The sequence below is a fragment of the Podarcis gaigeae genome, assembly GCF_964106915.1.
Source record: "Podarcis gaigeae genome assembly, chromosome: 9".
NCBI lineage: Eukaryota > Metazoa > Chordata > Lepidosauria > Squamata > Lacertidae > Podarcis > Podarcis gaigeae.
Window position 1 is genome coordinate 76458949 of NC_139685.1, and position 17937 is coordinate 76476885.

The window sequence follows — 17937 nt, forward strand, 5'->3', positions numbered from 1 at the left end:
CAGGACGATGAAGACAAGAACGAGCCGTCTCAAGAACAGCTTCTTCTCCAGAGCAATCTCGGCCCTTAATGGGAAGCCTGGACTTTGAAAGTCATCTAATCTTCCTTGCTGTATTATACTGTATTGTTTTAATTAGTGTTTTTATAGTTGTTCTGATTTTGAGTGGAGTGCCCTACCTGGGTGGATGGAGCAGCCAAGTAATTTCGTTGTCCCCGAGAGGGGGCAATGACAATAAAGATATTATTATTATTATTGTAACACTCAATGGCGGGGGGGGGGGGGGGGAGAGAAACCTCCTTTGTCTCTCAACACTGTACCCATTTCCGAAGCAAATTATGCACTGGGGGGATGGCGTGGGAATGGCGCCTCCTTGTGGCTGGGGACGTGGAGCAGTGCATCCAGTATCCTTGTGGGGAGAGGCGGGTGGGACTGGTGGACTGCAAGCTTAACGTAAGGAGAGCCTGCAGGATCAGGCCAATGGCATCCTGTTCTCACAGTGGCCAGCCAGATGTTTGTGGGAAGCCTGCAAGCAGGATCCGACCACAAGCCATGTCTCTCCCCTCCTGCGGTTTCCATTGCCGCCTCTGACCCTGGAGGCAGAGCCGAGCCATTGTGGAGGATAATCAATAATAATAATAAAACAGTCCACGGAATTATCCCAGTTTACCTAAAATACCATAAACGCAGGGAGCGGGCAGGATCAGAGGCCCAATCGAGAATGGAAGAAGCAAATGTCATCACGATGTGAGCAGCTGTTGTTTATTCATACGATCCTTTCGTTCCCTCAAGATTCTTCCCACTTTACAAATTCACAAGGGGATTAAATAAAACGAAGACGGCATTATGGTTATGCAGGCAGTAACAGCGACAAACTCGTGGACTGCAACCCCCAAAACCACGTCCACACAGAGAGAGAGAGGCAGTTCAGGATCCGGGCGAGCAAACTTCCTCTCTGAAAACGGAATCATTCCCCCTCTTAAACAAACAGCCCAAGAGAGGAGCCCAAGAGCCGGCTGTTTTGCAGAGCACAATTGAAAAAGCATTTGATAAGGAAGGTTGGGAAGAGAGAGTTTGGGATTCCTTGTTTGCACGTGCGACTCCTTCTCTCTTCCAAACCAACTGGAATCCAGGAGCATCAAATCCAGAGGAAGGAAGGAAGGGGGAAATTGCCTTGTGCGTCTGAAAACTCACCCACGGCCAATGCAAGGAGCCTGGCTCTTTTCTCCTTGCAAAAGGCTAACACTGGATGGTGCTTCTGCACCAAAGCTGGGCTGATGCCCCCTGTACAGGGGATGTCCAAAACTGACCCCCTGCACCCAACTCCTTCAGCCAAGAGGGAGCTGCAAGGTGAGGGGGGGAAGGTGGGGAGCCCCCTATTTCTTTCCAAGCTGAGCTTTGGCGAGGTTGATCTTGGCAACGACAGAAGCGTCTGCGGCCGCCGTGCACTTCGAGAGGATGAGGTTCATCTCTGCCTCATTCTTCCGTTCGATGGCTGCGTCGGAAGCCTGGCTCAAGTCCCTGCCATGAAAAATGGGTGGAGAATAAGTAAACAAACAAACAAGGAGAGGGCAGGGCGGAAATGCCTGCTAAAACCAACGGAATCGCACGTTTTAAAATTCATTTGCTTAGTTATTTCATCAGAGTTCATAGCCTGTGCTCTTTCCAAGAAAAACGCTCCATCAAGCTGCTGAGAAAATCCACATTAATAAGGCAGGCACTAAAATCCTAATTTAAACCAGAGGTTCCCAAATTGGGTGATTCTGTACCCCGGGAAGGGATGGCCTGGGCTGCTCGCTCAGAAGCAAGGGTGCGGTGGCAAAGGGGCACTGTGGGTGTAATTAACTATCAGACTTTGAAAAGCTGTTATCACTGGCTCAAGTTCATCCATTTTGTTGACTAAACTTAACAGTTTCAGTTGGATCCGGATGAGCGTGCAGTTAAATTGTTAGTGTGTAGAATTTTATTATCTTTCTTAGGGGGCTGCGCAAACTACCCTTCTGAATAATGATTTTTATAGGGTAGTGGGCACTAGGGGTGAGATCATATAACACTGGCCCTAAAGGATCTACGCTGGCTCCCAGTATGTTTCCAAGCACAATTCTGAGTGTTGGTGCTGACCTTTAGAACCCTAAACAGCTCTGGCCCTGTAGAACTGAAGGAGCGTCTCCACCCCCATCGTTCAGCCCGAACGCTAAGGTCCAGTGCCGAGGGCCTTCTGGCGGTTCCCTCCCTGCGAGAAGCCAAGTTACATGGAACCAGGCAGAAGGCCTTCTCGGTGGTGGCACCCGCCCTGTGGAAAGCCATCCCACCAGATGTCAAGGAAATAAGCAACTACCTGACTTTTAGAAGACACCTGAAGGCATTAGTTATTTTTCTCTTTGACATCTGGTGAGAGGGCGTTCCACAGGGCGAGTGCCACCACCAAGAAGGCCCTCTGCCTGGTTCCCTGTAACTTGGCTTCTCGCAGCAAGGGAACCGCCAGAAGGCCCTCAGAGGTGGACCTCAGATGCGGGTGGAGACCCTCCTTCAGGTATACCAGACCGAGGCCACTTAGGGCTTTAAAGGGCTTTTAAAGATGGGTCTTCAAGGCCCCACCTATCTGACTCAGTTGCCCCAGCCACTCTGGGCCGCATCCCACAAATATAAAAGCAAACTAAAACGTCAAACATTAAAGAATTCCCTACACAGGGCTGCCTTCAGATGTCTCGGCCTGATCTCACAGTGGGTTTCATTCCGAGGGCAGTTCCCCAATTACAGGGGACTTCCTGTTAAGTCCTAAGTGAGCCAGTGTGGCGTAATGGTTAGAGCGCTGGACTCAGACCTGGGAGACCAGGGTTCGAATCCCCACTCAGCCCAGAAGCTTGCTGGGTGACCTTGGGCCCGTCGGTCTCTCGGCCTAACCTACCTCACAGAGCTGTTGTGAGGATGAAATGAGGAGGAGGAGAGCTATATCCGCCACCTTGAGATCCTTGCAAGATAACGGTGGTATAAAAATGTGATAAATGGATAAAAATAAGTCTGCATGCTGTTAAAAGGGATGCTTTCCTCGTTGGCTGGATGCATGTACTGCGGCAGGCAGAATCTTAATAGAAACATCAAGTTGGAAAGGGTTCCAGGGGTCATCTAGTTCAACCCCCTGCATTGTGGGAATCTCAGTTAAAGCATCCATGACAGCTGGAATCTCATTCCTTGTAACTTGAAGCCATTGCTTCAAGTCCTACCCTCGTATTTACGGGACTGCCTCTCCTGGTCTGCCCCGCAAAGGACCTTAAGGTCCATGAATAACCATAGTTTAGAGGTCCCAGGCACTAAGGAAGTCTATCCTCCACCAGGGCCAGGGCCTTCTCAGTGATGGCTCCGACCTGGTGGGATGCTCTGTCCCAGGAGACCAGGGCCCTGCAGGATTTAACCTCCTTCCTCAGGGCCTGTAAGACAGAGCTATTCTGCCTGGCTTTCCATTTGAACTTAGCCTGATCTTTTATTCCCCTTCTTTCCATTTTTCTGAAGATTACCCGCTCTGGGATCCCACAGCTAATTCTCCCCTGGTCTCCTCGCTGGCCCAAATAGGACTCATTTAGCCAGCCAACCTTGGTGATCATCTAATGTTTATTGGATGGATTTCCCCCCTAAACTGATTTTTGAATTCTGAATTTATTGTTAGTCATGTTTTATACTGTATTTAATGCCGTTTTTTGTTGCATCAATTAAGTGTTAGCCGCCCTGAGCCCGGTTTTCTGAACCGGGTATAAAGAAAAAAATATTATTATTTATTATTACTCTCTGGAGCAGGAGAAAACAAGCTTGTTCCCTCTTCCATGTGACAGCCCTTGAGATATCTGACGATATCTCCTCTCAGTCTCTTCTCTCCCAGGCTAAACATCCCCAGCTCCTTCAACCGTTCCTCATACAGCTGGGTTTCCAGACCCCCGATCATCTTTGATTGCCCTCCTCTCTGCCTCCAGCCCAAAAGGTGCCTGGAGCAAGTGAGTCAAGCCCACTCCTATGGGGCAGAGACATTCCCCACCAGGCCAGATACGTACCCTACCAGAAGGAAGGCTTTCACCCTCTGCTCTGGGGCAACGCGGGGGGCGTACTTCTTCGCTTCGTGGCGGTTGTGGTGCTTCATGCTGATCTCGACAAAAGGCTGCCAAAAAAACAACAACCCCACACCGTCAACACAATGCAAGTGTCCCAAAGCGAGCACCATAAATGCGGGGGACCCCAGGGCCACACTCCTTTTCTAGGCAGCCTCTGGAGGGCCGTGTGCTCTCTGTATCCATTCTTATGGTACAGCTGTAAGAGGCTCGTTCATAATTATATTTTGGGAGTGGTTCCTGTTCTCGTGTAGGTGCATCATTTTATCCTTTCTTTACGCATTCAAGGTTCACAGAATCATACAGTTGGCAGGAAGCCCGTGCCTGGGAGAGGCTTTGCGCAGCTATCCCAGAAGCCAGATCCCTCTTACTGTTCTGGCTTCTGGGATTCAGAATATTTTTTTTCTTGTTTTCCTCCTCCAAAAACTAGGTGCGTCTTATGGTCTGGTGTGTCTTATAGGGCGAAAAATATGGCACTCTAAGATATATATGCATGCTCTTTGTAGTTAAAAGAATTTCTTTTGATCTGACTTTGTTCCACGTGCGGCTTTTGAAATGCTCAGAGGAAATCTGATTGGTTCTTACAAACATTGTGTAAAAAGTTCTTTTGTGAATAAAACGACCTGGGCCGATTATTATACGCACCCCTCCCAGAATCTTGCTGGTCAAGCGTCGCGTGTATTCTATTAATCAGAGTCCAATCCTTCCTTTGCTTTGGGAACGCTTCATTTGTCTAGCACAATCCCTGGCGATGCAGGAATCTCAACTAAAACACCCCCAAGGCTGGTGCCCAGGAAATCACTGAGCAAGACTGGGCTCCCGTGCTTGGACAGTTTCCTGCCCCCTCCAAGGTCCTTCCTTACCAGGTATCCAATGGGGGACTTCTTGGACTTGGAGAACTTCTCCAGCTCTTCCCAGTCTCCTTGCTCAGCCAAGGCGTTGATCTTCAGCCACCAGAACCTAACAGTGCAACAAGGGGAGAGCGTCACAACTGCCATGCTGGCCAGACCAAGAAAAGTGTGTGTGTATTGGGGGAGAGCGGTCCTCAAGGATCTGAGAAAAGTTGGCCCTCCAGTCTGTGGGATGTGATACATAAGTAGCAGTCAAGTACAACATTCCTTGTTTTCCTAGAGTGGACTTGCAGAAGGATGTTTGCTCCAGTCAGTAGAAAACTTCCTTACCCCTGGGCCCAGCATACCCCCAGGCAAGGAGGAGGCGGGACCAGCATTCAAGGGCCCATCCCAGCCCAGTTAAAACACTCTAGGGGGGGCAGCAAGGGGTGTGGCCTGGAGAGAGCGCCCTGGGGGAAGGCCGGTTCCCCAAATCCCTGCCCCAGATTATGGGGCTTGGCTGTACGGTGGAGGAGTGGGGAACCGGGCCGACTGTATTTGGGGTGCTTTCCCCACTTAACCATCCCGTGTCACTCTAGATCTCTGGGGCAGGGAATCCCTGCTCCTTCCTGGCCACTCCTCACGCCGCCCTGACCGTTTGTCGGGGATCTTGAAGTCGCGGTAGAACTGCTCCGCTCGCTTGTGGTTCCCCTCTAGGATGAGGTTGTAGACGGTGTCGTGGAGGGACTCATCCAGGTAGGGCTTGTCAAAGTCGGCCTGGAGGCGCCGCTGGCTGCGGAGGAGCTTGATCTGGTCTTCGGTGGCCTGGAAAGGGAAGGTGAGAAGAGAGAGGAAGACTTAGAGGACGCTGCAGGCGGACAGACAAAGGGACATCCAGGCCTTTTTCAGTTTGAGGGCTGCATTCCCTTCAGGGGCAACAGGAGAGAGCCAGCAGTCAAGCATAGGAAGCAAGTGGAATTACCGTATTTTTTGCTCCATAGGACGCACTCCAAAAATCAAGGGGAAATGTGTGTGTGCCCTATGGAGCAAATGCAGGCTCCTTGGCTTCAGCGATAGCAACGCGAAGCCTCCGAAGTGCAGAGGGAGCTTCGCGTTGCTTTCGCTGAAGCCTGGAGAGCGAGAGGGGTTGGTGCGCACCAACCCCTCTCGCTCTCCAGGCTTCAGGGATAGCCGCATGAAGCCTGCGGAGAGCAGCGCGAGTTCCCGCTGCGCTCTGCAAGCTTCGGGTTCCTTTTGCTGAAGCCAGGAGAGCAAGACTCTCCCGGATTCAGCAGAGAGGGAGAGCTGCGCAGCGCCCCTACAGCCAAGCGGGAAGAGAAATGGAAGGGGCTCCGTTTCTTCTGCCACTTTGGTGAAGGGGCGCTGAGCAGAGAGGGGGAGAATTTTTTCCCCTTGTTCTCCCCCTCTAAAACAAGGTGCGTCCTATGGTCCGGTGCGTCCTATAGAGCAAAAAATACTCTATTAGGATCTTGAGTGCCAAGCCTAAGGAGCACGGGAACTCATCTCTGGTGGGTCTTGTCCCCACGAAGCAGATGCTGAGACTGAAGGTCCGCGGTGCCCCACAGCTGGCTAAGTCCCCTCCTCTCCAGGGTGTTCTCCAAACAATATGAGACTGTGCCTCCATGCAGACAACCTCTCCTCCGCCCTTTTCATTCATTTTACAGCAGGGTTTCCCACACTTGGGTCTCCAGCTGTTTCTGGACTACAACTCCCATGACCAGCGGTCAGGGATGCTGGGAACTGTAGTCCAAAGAGAGTTGGGAGACTCAAGTGTGGGAAACCCTGGTTTAGAGAAAAGGAGAGTAAGGGGACTTTTGTGAATTGTGCATGGCATGGAGGGAGCGCAAAGAGAAAAGCTTTTCTCCCTCTGCCTTGACACCAGAACTCACGAAGCTGAGTGCTGGAAGATTCAGGATGGATAAAAGAAAGTATTTATTTGTGCAGTGCAGAGTTAGACTACGGGAGTCATGTATAAAATCAACAGAAATAGCCTCTATGGATCTAAGACTAAGACTAATTCAACAGAAAATAATATTCAGAGTCCAGCAAAACTATACCAGAAGAAAATAACAAGTGCAGGCAACTGCTGGAGATGTGGGAGTAAAAATGTGGACTTGGTACATGTATGATGATTAACTGCCCAGTGATAAGATCATTTTGGTGCGAGGTAAGGATATTTATAGCATGAGCAATAAAAAGAAATTGTTATTTAGAGGAACTGAATTTAATTCTAAATTATATTCCGGAAATGTGGGAGATTAAAAGGGGTCACAAAAATGGATGTACCATGCCATATTAGAAGCAAAAAAACTTGTTTTGATGAATTGGAAGAGCCACAAAAAGATCCCATTGAGCACATGGATTGATAATATGGACAGATTAGCTACATACGAGCGAATTGCATGCTGACGCAAATTAAGAATGGATAAATATGAAGAAATCTGGAAGGAATATTTAAGCGATAAGGGGGACAGTGGTGGGAAGTAGGGGGAGGAGAGATGGGGAAATACTGTTAAAAGGGTGCAGTCATAGGTATAAAGGTAAAGGTAAAGGGACCCCTGACCATTAGGTCCAGTCGTGGCTGACTCTGGGGTTGCGGCACTCCTCTCGCTTTATTGGCCGAGGGAGCCGGCGTACAGCTTCCGGGTCATGTGGCCAGCATGACTAAGCCACTTCTGGTGAACCAGAGCAGAAAACCAAATGCCGTTTACCTTCCCGCCGGAGCGGTACCTATTTATCTACTTTTGACATGCTTTCAAATTGCTAGGTTGGCAGGAGCAGGGACCAAGCAACAGGAGCTCACCCCGTCGCGGGGATTCGAACCGCCAACCTTCTGATCAGCAAGTCCTAGGCTCTGTGGTTTAACCCACAGCGCCACCCGTGTACCAGTACTCATAGGTATATCAGTATTCAAATCTGTCTTGTCAAATTGTGTTATTAGCGTTATTATGGTTTTTGTTGTATGCGGTTGCTGTTTGTATTGAAAAAATGATTTAATTTTTTTAAAAAAAAAACAACTATGGAACTCCCTGCCACAGGAAGCAGGGTGGCCACTGAGTCAGGTAGTTTTAAAAGAGGACTGGACAAATTCAGGGAAAAGAAGAGGACTATCGATGGCTACTAGCCAGGATGGTTGTGCTCGAGCTCTTGTGCTCAGATCCTGCAATCTGGTCAGCCCCTATGAAAACAGGATGCTGGGCAGGACATGGGCCACTGGCTTGACCCAGCAGCTTCTTCTGATGGTCCTGACACACAAGAGATGCTTCTTCATGAACTCACCTTGGCTGCAAACTCGTTCTTGGCTTTGTAGTACTCATCCACTGCGTTCTGCAAACTGGCCACCCTCCCATCGATCTGCTGTGGAGGAAAAAAGAACCCCTTGCGCGTTTTAATACAGGCAAAGAAAAATGGCCATGTCTGCTCCAGAATATACAGCTGTTGGGCTAGGAACAATAATGGAACCTGTTGCTTCCTTGATGGGGACTGGACCTGTATGAATAATCTGCCTTTTCCCTGCAATCTCAGAGCTCTGGAGACTGAAAGATATATGTAGGACAGTTCTGCGCAGAGAAACAAGTCCTGCGACCCGTGTTAACTGTGTGCAAACTTCCTTAATCAGCATACATTTCCCTGTTTTATTCTTTTTCACATGGGCGACCACTGGCTTAAATTCAACACCAACTTCCCTCCCCGAATCCCACTCCACCCATTGCTCACAGCAGCCTTATTATGGGCCAGAAAGTTGGAATGCATGGGGCAGCATTTTGGGCTTCCAAAATGAAAGCCAAAAGGTTCTCAGGTTGCACAGTTTACTGCACAGTCCACCAGGCTCGCGCCACACAAACGTTGAGCAGACGCTGCCCAAACTATATAAATCTAGATTTGCCATCCTCCCTGGACACCCTTTTCTCCCTGCCAGTCTCCCGGGAGCTCCTTACCTTATCGCTGGCATAGCTGGCACGCACGTGGAAGTTGCCCAACTCCTGGTGGTCATCGTCTTGGTTGTAGAGGTCTTTGAGCGTATCTAGCTCTTGGTATTTGCAGAACTGGGGACAAGCAAGTCAAGGATTAAATATCTATCTATCTATCTATCTATCTATCTATCTATCTATCTATCTATCATGTCCTATACCGGCCTTCATCCGAGAGTCACAGGGTGGTTTACAATACAGTGGTACCTCGGGTTACATACGCTTCAGGTTACAGACTCCGCTAACCTAGAAATAGTACCTCAGGTTAAGAACTTTGCTTCAGAATGAGAACAGAAATCGTGCACCGGCGGCGCAGAGCCCCATTAGCTAAAGTGGTGCTTCAGGTTAATAACAGTTTCAGGTTAAGAACAGACCTCCAGAACGAATTAAGTTCTTAACCCGAGGTACCACTGTACAGTGGTAGCTCTGGATGCGAACAGGATCCGTTCTGGAGCCCCGTTCGCATCCTGAAACATATGCAACCTGCGCCTGCAGGTCATGATTCGCCGCTTCCGCGCGTGACGTCACTTTGAGCGTCTGCGCATGCGGTGAAACCCAGAAGTAACACGTTCTGCTACTTCTGGGTCGCTGTGGAGCGTAACTTGAAAACACTCAACCTGAAGCACATTTAACCCAAGATATGACTGTATAAAAAACACACAAATGCACAACAGAAACACGCACTGTTTAAAAGGCAATGGGTATGTGAATCCAGGGCCCACCTCGCAGGCTTGGTGGGAGGATGCAATGAGAAACAATCTGAGTAACACAGAGCAAGGTGGCAATTGAGGGGAAAAGACCATCCTTCCGGGTGCAAGTGCTCCGAATTCAATTCCTAGGTTTTCCAGCATCTTCACTTTAAGCAACCACTTCAAAAAAACTGTAACTTTGTTTTTTTTTTTAAAAAAACCAATTCATTTGACTTTTAATTAGCAAACCGCCTTTCTATACTATTTTACAGAAGGCGGTTTACAGCAATATACAACAAAGAACTCACACCTTATAGATGTTGGGAAATTCCATTCCACCTTTAGTTACAGACATGGAACTGTGGCATGTCCCATGTCTGTTTACTTTCCAGCACAGTCTGCTGGGAACTTCCGTTTGTGTATAGCCTTTGCTTTAGACATTCTTTCGCCAAGAAGGAAAAGCAAGAGACGACATGTTTCTTTGTCCTGATTTATGATTACTAAATCCGTAGTTGTAGTATGCTTCCACAAGCCTCACGCCTATTCTGTTTGCACACTTTGCTCTGCTGATATAGCGTGCCCTGGCTGTGAAGCATGGGTAACTCATTTATGTCGGAGCAGAGGTCGATGGGTCTTCGTAGCGGGACGGCTGGAAGGAGACGACCCAGCTCAGGCTAGCCAGCTGGCCTTGCGACCCTCTGCATGCCGACAATAATTATCTGATCCAATACAGCAGGTCGTAATAAAACACAAGTTTAAAATGGAACGACTTATATCAAATATAGTAATATTCAATAATCTATTAGAATAAAATTAACTCTCAAAACATCAGCAAAAAATAATTAAACAGAAATTCACTCTTAACCATTACAATGCATAATTACTAAACTATGATCAATGAAAATAACTGCAAGTTGCAATGCATAAAATACCATTTTGGCCTGAATATAAGCCACACTTTTTTTCCAAATTCTGTCTGTGAAAGGTTAAAGTGCGGCTGAAATTCGCGACCTTACAAAAACGGGCTTTTACGATATCGCCGCTGAAACAGACATATGGTAAAACGGAACGGTTGTGAGTGCCTGCAGAATTTTAAAGAAGCGGCTTATATTTGGGTATTGTCTTTTTTTCTCTCCCAAATTTTAAAGGTGTAGCATATATTTGGGTGTGGATTATATTCAGGCCACTGCGGTACCACAACACATACAAAACCATGTAAAGGGATCAAATTGAGAAACCAACACACACAATTTATAAAATTATTATTTTTTAAACCCCTGAACTCCTCGTCTTCCTTCCTAGCTGTTCCAACACAGTATCTCTTATCGTTGTCATGACTTACTGTTACAATTTTCACTCATCAATTATCATCGTCATCAACAATTTACACCCCAATTTTAATTATGAAAATATATATGTGAGTCGAGATTTGTAAACTGTCTTGCCGTTGAAGCCTGAAGTTGTCCGGCAAGTAGCTCTGCATGTTTTTTCCTGCTATCATCATCCTCAACATTAAAATGACCCATAATATTTTTATTATAGAATCATAGAATCATAGAGTTGGAAGAGACCACAAGGGCCATCGAGTCCAACCCCCTGCCAAGCAGGAAACACCATCAGAGCACTCCTGACATATGGTTGTCAAGCCTCTGCTTAAAGACCTCCAAAGAAGGAGACTCCACCACACTCCTTGGCAGCAAATTCCACTGTCAAACAGCTCTTACTGTCAGGAAATTCTTCCTAATGTTTAGGTGGAATCTTCTTACTTGTAGTTTGGATCCATTGCTCCGTGTCCGCTTCTCTGGAGCAGCAGAAAACAACCTTTCTCCCTCCTCTATGTGACATCCTTTTATATATTTGAACATGGCTGTAATGGTTCTAGGGGTTGCTCGTGCGTAAGTTGCCGCCACTCCTGGCTAGGTTACCTGGTTGAACCCTTTCTGTCTGGACAGCCCTTCACTTCGTGGCTGTTTCAGTCGCTGGCAGAATCCGTCAGTGGGCGTTTCTTGAACTTCTTCCAGCAAAAAAGTTCTTTGATGCCAAGTCTCCTCCTACTCTCCCTGCGCGGAAGTCTTCTGCGCAGGGAGGGCATGGGCAGCGGAGCACCCGTGCTCTCCCCGCTGGTCTCCGGTGAAGAGTCCTGGAGCCTCCTCTCCGATTCCCCCATCTGCCCCCCTTCACCCCTGGTGTTACGCTGATTTCCTTCCCCAGCAGATGGGCTGCCTCTTTCCCTGCTGGGACCCTCTCTGGCATCCCTCTGGAGCCTTCCCTCCACCTCTAGCTCCGATGGCAGTTCCCTGACAATAGCTATCATATCACCCCTTAACCTCCTCTTCTCCAGGCTAAACATGCCCAGCTCCCTTAGCCGTTCCTCATAAGGCATCGTTTCCAGGCCTTTGACCCTTTTGGTTGCCCTCCTCTGGACACGTTCCAGTTTGTCAGTGTTCTTCTTGAACTGTGATGCCCAGAACTGGACACAGTACTCCAGGTGAGGTCTGACCAGAGCAGAATACAGTGGCACTATTACTTCCCTTGATCTAGATGCTGTACTCCTATTGATGCAGCCCAGAATTGCATTGGCTTTTTTAGCTGCTGTGTCACACTGTTGGCTCATGTCAAGTCTGTGGTCAACCAAGACTCCTAGATCTTTTTCACATGTACTGCTCTCAAGCCAGGTGTTTTTAGGTATGCTTTAAGCTGCCTAGGGTGGCTTGGGAACTTCAGCCAGATGGGTGGAGTATAAATAATAAATCATTATTATTACTAACCTCTTCCTAGATTTGCAAACTGACAGGAGTGGCCAGCGTATCCAGCCCCTCACAGGCTTCTTCCGGCCCTCATGTTTAAATGCAGAGCCTGGGGGTTGAATCCTGCACTGTCAATTACTGCAAATTCCGTGCTCTGCTCCTGACCTGCGGCCCCGATCCTTCTCGGCTTCCAGACCTCTCCCTTTCCTTAGTCTCGAGGCAGGGCCTGGGATGTGTTTCGCAGCCGAATTCAGCCCTCCAGGCACACCTGCAAATGCATCCGCATGCCACCGCCCCCTGCAACAGGTGTGCCTCCAAACCTCACCTGGCGATAGAGGCTCAAAGCCACCGGCTGGTTCTGCAGAGTCATGAAGAAGGCGCCGCGGTTCAGCTCATTCTTCAGGTGCAAGACAACCGTGTAAACTGGGGACGAAGAAGAGAGAGGCCGGTTAGATGGAGAGCAATGAGCCCTGAAGCAAAGACCCCCTTGAGCGATATTATACCTAATTTACAGAACCTAACCAAGGGACTCTCTGCACACGCCAACAGCATCTAGGAGTCACAGGTGCAGGATGAGGACCAAAGATGGACAAACCTTTGAAGGTGACCCGGAAACTACAACTAATCCAGAATGCGGCAGCTAGACTGGTGACTTGGAGCGGCCGCCAAGACCATATAACACTGATCCTGAAAGACCTACATTGGCTCCCGGTATGTTTCCGAGCACAATTCAAAGTGTTGGTGCTGACCTTTAAAGCCCTTTAAAGCCCAGGATACCTGAAGGAGTGTCTCCACCCCCATTGTTCAGCCCAGACGCTGAGGTCCTCCTCCGAGGGCCTTCTGGCGGTTCCCTCCCTGCGAGAAGCCAAGCTACAGGGAACCAGGCAGAGGGCCTTCTTGGTGGTGGCGCCCGCCCTGTGGAACGCCTTCCCATCAGATGTCAAGGAAATAAACAACTATCTGACTTTTAGAAGACATCTGAAGGCAGCCCTGTTTAGGGAACTTTTAAATGTTTGATGTTTTATTGTGTTTTTAATATTCTGTTGTGAGCCGCTCAGAGTGGCTGGGGAAGTCCAGCCAGATGGGCAGGGTATAATATGTTGTTGTTGTTGTTGTTGTTGTTGTTGTTGTTAATTAGCCTGGAAGGAGCGCAAAGTGTCCCCTGCCACAGCTACAGTGGTACCTCAGGTTACAGACGCTTCAGGTTACAGACTCCGCTAACCCAGAAATCGTACCTCGGGTTAAGAACTTTCCTTCTGGATGAGAACAGAAATCGCGTGGCGGCTTCAGCGAGAGGACCCATTAGCTAAAGTGGTACCTCAGGTTAAGAACAGTTTCAGGTTAATAATGGACCTCCAGAATGAATTAAGTTCTTAACCCAAGGTACTACTACTACTACTACTACTACTACTAATAATAATTTATACACCACCCTCCCCAGCCAAGACCAGGCTCAGGGCGGCTAACAACCGATATAAAAACAAACTGATTGAAATACAACTTAAAAACAAATTTAAAATAGAACATTAAAACATTAAAATGTAGCCTCATTTCAATGGAAACTCAAATAAAAAACTTTTGGGGGAATGAAAACATCAGGTACAGAGGTACCACTGTACTGCCCTTCGCGGTGAGGCAGGGAGGCAGGCAAGACAGGGAATGTGTGTCTCCGCTTTACCCAAGTCGGTGTCTCCGCTCTCAATGGCCTTGCTAAGCGCCAGTTGGCTCCTCTTCATCTTCAGCAGCAGAGGCACCTGCTTCCCAGACCGGGGCTCGTACTCCAGCAGCTGCAAGCAAACACAAAGGTTACCGGGTGCTGCACTGTACTGCATTATTATTTCATAGACTTCATAGAATCACAGAATCGTAGGAAGGGACCCCGCATGGTCATCTAGTCCAGCCCCAGGAAATGCAGGAATCTCAGCTAAATGCAACTAACATTTTGGGGGACCAGAATTGGTACTAGCAGTTGCAAAAGGCAGGAATGGTGTGGAGGCAGCCAGCCCCACCTGCCAGTGTGCCATGGAGGTTAAAGATAGAGGGACCCCTGACCATTAGGTCCAGTTGTGGCCGACTCTGGGGTTGCGGCGCTCATCTCACTTTACTGGCCAAGGGAGCCGGCGTACAGCTTCCGGGTCATGTGGCAGCATGACTAAGCCGCTTCTGGCGAATCAGAGCAGCGCACAGAAACGCCATTTACCTTCCCGCCGGAGCGGTACCTATTTATCTACTTGCACTTTTTTGACGTGCTAGGCTGGCAGGAGCAGGGACTGAGCAATGGGTGCTCACCCTGTCGCGGGGATTCAAACCGCTGACCTTCTGATCAGCAAGTCCTGGGCTCTGTGGTTTAACCCACAGCGCCACCCGTGTCCCTGCCGTGGAGGTTAGAGTATCGGACTCGGATCTGGGAAAGAGCCAGGTTCACATCCTCGCTCAGCCATGAAGTTCACTGGGTGGCCTTGAGCCTCTCAGCCTAACCGACCCCACAGGGAACTGGATTTGATTTTCTACGCATGTGTAAAGCTAAGGCGAAGGAATGAATCTATATAATAAGCCTGTAAGCCTGAAGAAAGCCTGCAAGATCAGGCCAATGGCCCACCTACTCCAGCATCCTATTCTCACAGGGCCTGAACGGTTGTCTGTGGGAAACCAGCAAGCAGGATCCAAGCCATTGCTGTCAACTTTTCCCTTTTCTTGTGAGGAATCCTATTTGGAATAAGGGAATTTCCCTTAAAAAAGGGAAAACGTTGACAGCTATGATCCGAGCACAAAAGCAACTCTCACAAAAGCAATGCAGCAGCTAGACTGGTGACTGGAAGTGCCCACCAAGACAATATAACCCTGGTCCTGAAAGACCTACATTGGCTCCCAGTACGTTTCCGAGCACAAGTCAAAGTGTTCGTGTTGACCTTTAAACCCCTAAACAGCCTCTCAAAGGCCCAGTAGACCTGAAGGAGCATCTCCACCTCCATTGTTCTGCCCGGACACTGAGGGGCAGTGCCGACGGCCTTCTGGCGGTTCCCTCATTGCGAGAAGTGATGTTACAGGGAACCAGACAGAGGGCCTTCTCGGTCGTGGCGCCCACCCTGTGAAACGCCCTCCCTTCAGATGTGAAGGAAATAAGCGACTATCTTATCTTTAAAAGACATATGAAGGCAGCCCTGCTTAGGGAAGCTTTTAATGTCTGATCTTTTGTCATGTTTTTAATATTTGGTTGGGAGCTGCCCAGAGTGGCTGGGGAAACCCAGCCAGAAGGGTGGAGTATAAATAATAAATTATTATTTTTATTGTATATCCCTTCCCGCCATTTCCAGAAACTGTTATTAGGAAGACAACAGCCAAGGTGCCTAACAGCCGCCTAATTGATAGGCCCGTGGACTCCACTTTTAAAGGTTCCTCGGGGGCATCTGTCATTCTGACCACGGAAAACTGTCTTGAACATGTTACAGGTTGTAGCCGTGTTGTTCTGCCGTAGTCAAAATTTTCTGAGAATCCTCCGGAAAAATAATATATCAAAGGACCTGCTGATGGCATTTAACCATTGTAGTGTGGAGAGTGTATTAACTTATGGTCTGTGTGTGTGGTTTGGGAGCTGCACCGTCAGGGAAAAAACAATGCTGTCCAGGGTTGTAAAGACTGCGGAGAGAATAACTGGGTGCCCTCTTCCCACCTTGGATCAAATCTATGCTTCCAGGTGCCATAAGACAGCTGCAGAGATAGCGCAGGATAGTGCGCACCCCAGAAATGATCTCTTTCAGCTTCTGCCTTCTGGAAGAAGGTCCAGGGTTATAAAGACTAGGACTAGCCGTCTCAGAAACAGTTTCTATCCAAATGCGATTTTGGTTTTAAACGCAGTGTAAGGTAGTCTCTATGGGAGTACTGTATATTGTATTCGATTATGGGGTATCAGAGTTTTTAGGGGGCTAACCAGGCTGGGATAGCTGGGATAGCAGGCTTGTGGATTTTTGAATGTCTGATGTAGATTTTTTCAATTTCGTTGTTCTGTATGGGACAATGTCAATAAAGATTATCGTATGGTAAAATAAAAAAATTCCTTCCAGTAGCACCTTAAGAGACCAACTAAGTTTGTTATTAGTATGAGCTTTCGTGTGCATGCACGCTTCTTCAGATACCACTGTGATGTCTGGAACATCACATTGGTGTGGCTGTTGGAAGAGATCCAAGATGCTGAGATTCCTGTCTTGTGGCAGGTGGGACTAGATTACTCGCTGGGGGTCCCTTCCAACTGTACGGTTCTGTGAATGCCAAGAGACGAGTCAGCACCCAGAGCAGATCTTACAAATCCAACACTGGCCTCTCACTCGGTTCCTATCCCACAATGCACCACGGTTTACCAAGGTGTAGCTGAGCCTCAGTGTTGCAAGGATTTTAATAGGTACCAGTGACCAATTCAAAGTAGTCCAAGAATTGACAGACACAGCAGTTGGAGAAAAAGAAGGTGAGGTTTACTGCTGAGCAATAATTGACCCAGTGGAATCTTTTCCAAAGACCGGGCGTTGATGCCCAGAGGCTTTTATACTTGAGTAAATACATCACAGATCATGACATAATTGAATATAATTGCGAGCGAAAGCAATATAAGCTAATGAGCGCATTCAAGCCTCGCTCCTGACCATACTAAGAGTTCTTCTCCCAACTTTTCTCAGCCTGTACATCCCCCAACCTTTCCCCTAGATTTATTGCAAGAAGAATAGAAACTTAAGGCAAAAGGAACTTTAACTGTGACTCCCAAGCGACCATCTGTTCATTTAAGGACATTTGCGGTTAGCACTTTCCTGTTTCACTGTCTGGACAAGGGGGGTGGGGGAGAATGTGCCAGCACACCAGATTTATCGCTTCCCCCTTGTAGAGAGAAGAAGAAGGTACTAGGACAAAGTTCATTTAAGACTTTGCAGATTTTGAGCATTTTGCTGTTAGGCTAAGCAGAGGCTTTCATGATTCAAACATGGATTATAAAATCATTGTAAAAATCTCTGGTTATATGTGAATATATTGATAACTGATTATAGGAATAACTGATTATATGATTATATGAAAAGCATAAGGGTAAAATTCCTCCAGGTCCCGCTTCATCAGGACTCACCCAACCTCAGCCAGTTCACCTCCTCTCGTACCTTAATGGCCAGCTCTGTCCGGCCGCATTCGTACGCCCGGGCAGCGATCTCTGAGTACGAGATGCCCGGGGTATCGCCCAGTTTCTGGTTGATGGCCTGAGCTACTTCCTCATCAGATTTCTCTTTCTGCTGTACCTGGGAATTTGGAAAACACACAGTGTATTATCATCATCATCATTATTATTATTATTGTGAAGGATGGGCTACAATAACGCTAGAAACAGTTTTAAATCAACACGAAGTCTCAGAAAGAAGGGGGAAACATACATCCCAAGTGTAAGACACAAGATCTACCCACCTTGGAAGAATGGCAGATGAAAGTGATAGACTATATGGAACTGGCGGAAATGACTGGCAGAATCCGAGACCAGGGAGAAGAGTTGGTGGAAGAAGATTGGAAGAAACTTAAAGACTATTTGCAGAAACATTGTAAAATTAATGAATGTTAAA

General features: G+C 48.0%; 1 protein-coding gene across 1 annotated transcript in view; it reads right to left on the reverse strand.

Annotated features, from left to right (window-relative positions):
* Window positions 1–743: 743 nt before the first annotated feature.
* Window positions 744–17937, reverse strand: part of VPS16 (VPS16 core subunit of CORVET and HOPS complexes) — a 41732-nt gene continuing 24538 nt past the window's right edge. Inside the window, exons 16-24 of the mRNA XM_083756467.1 lie at window positions 17488–17622; window positions 14031–14139; window positions 12678–12775; window positions 8884–8991; window positions 8225–8302; window positions 5580–5749; window positions 4958–5054; window positions 4041–4144; window positions 744–1518 (exon numbers count right to left, since the gene is read on the reverse strand). Of these exons, the coding sequence (XP_083612593.1) occupies window positions 1374–1518; window positions 4041–4144; window positions 4958–5054; window positions 5580–5749; window positions 8225–8302; window positions 8884–8991; window positions 12678–12775; window positions 14031–14139; window positions 17488–17622 (1044 nt within the window). The 3' untranslated portion in view covers window positions 744–1373. The remainder of the gene's footprint in view (window positions 1519–4040; window positions 4145–4957; window positions 5055–5579; window positions 5750–8224; window positions 8303–8883; window positions 8992–12677; window positions 12776–14030; window positions 14140–17487; window positions 17623–17937) is intronic.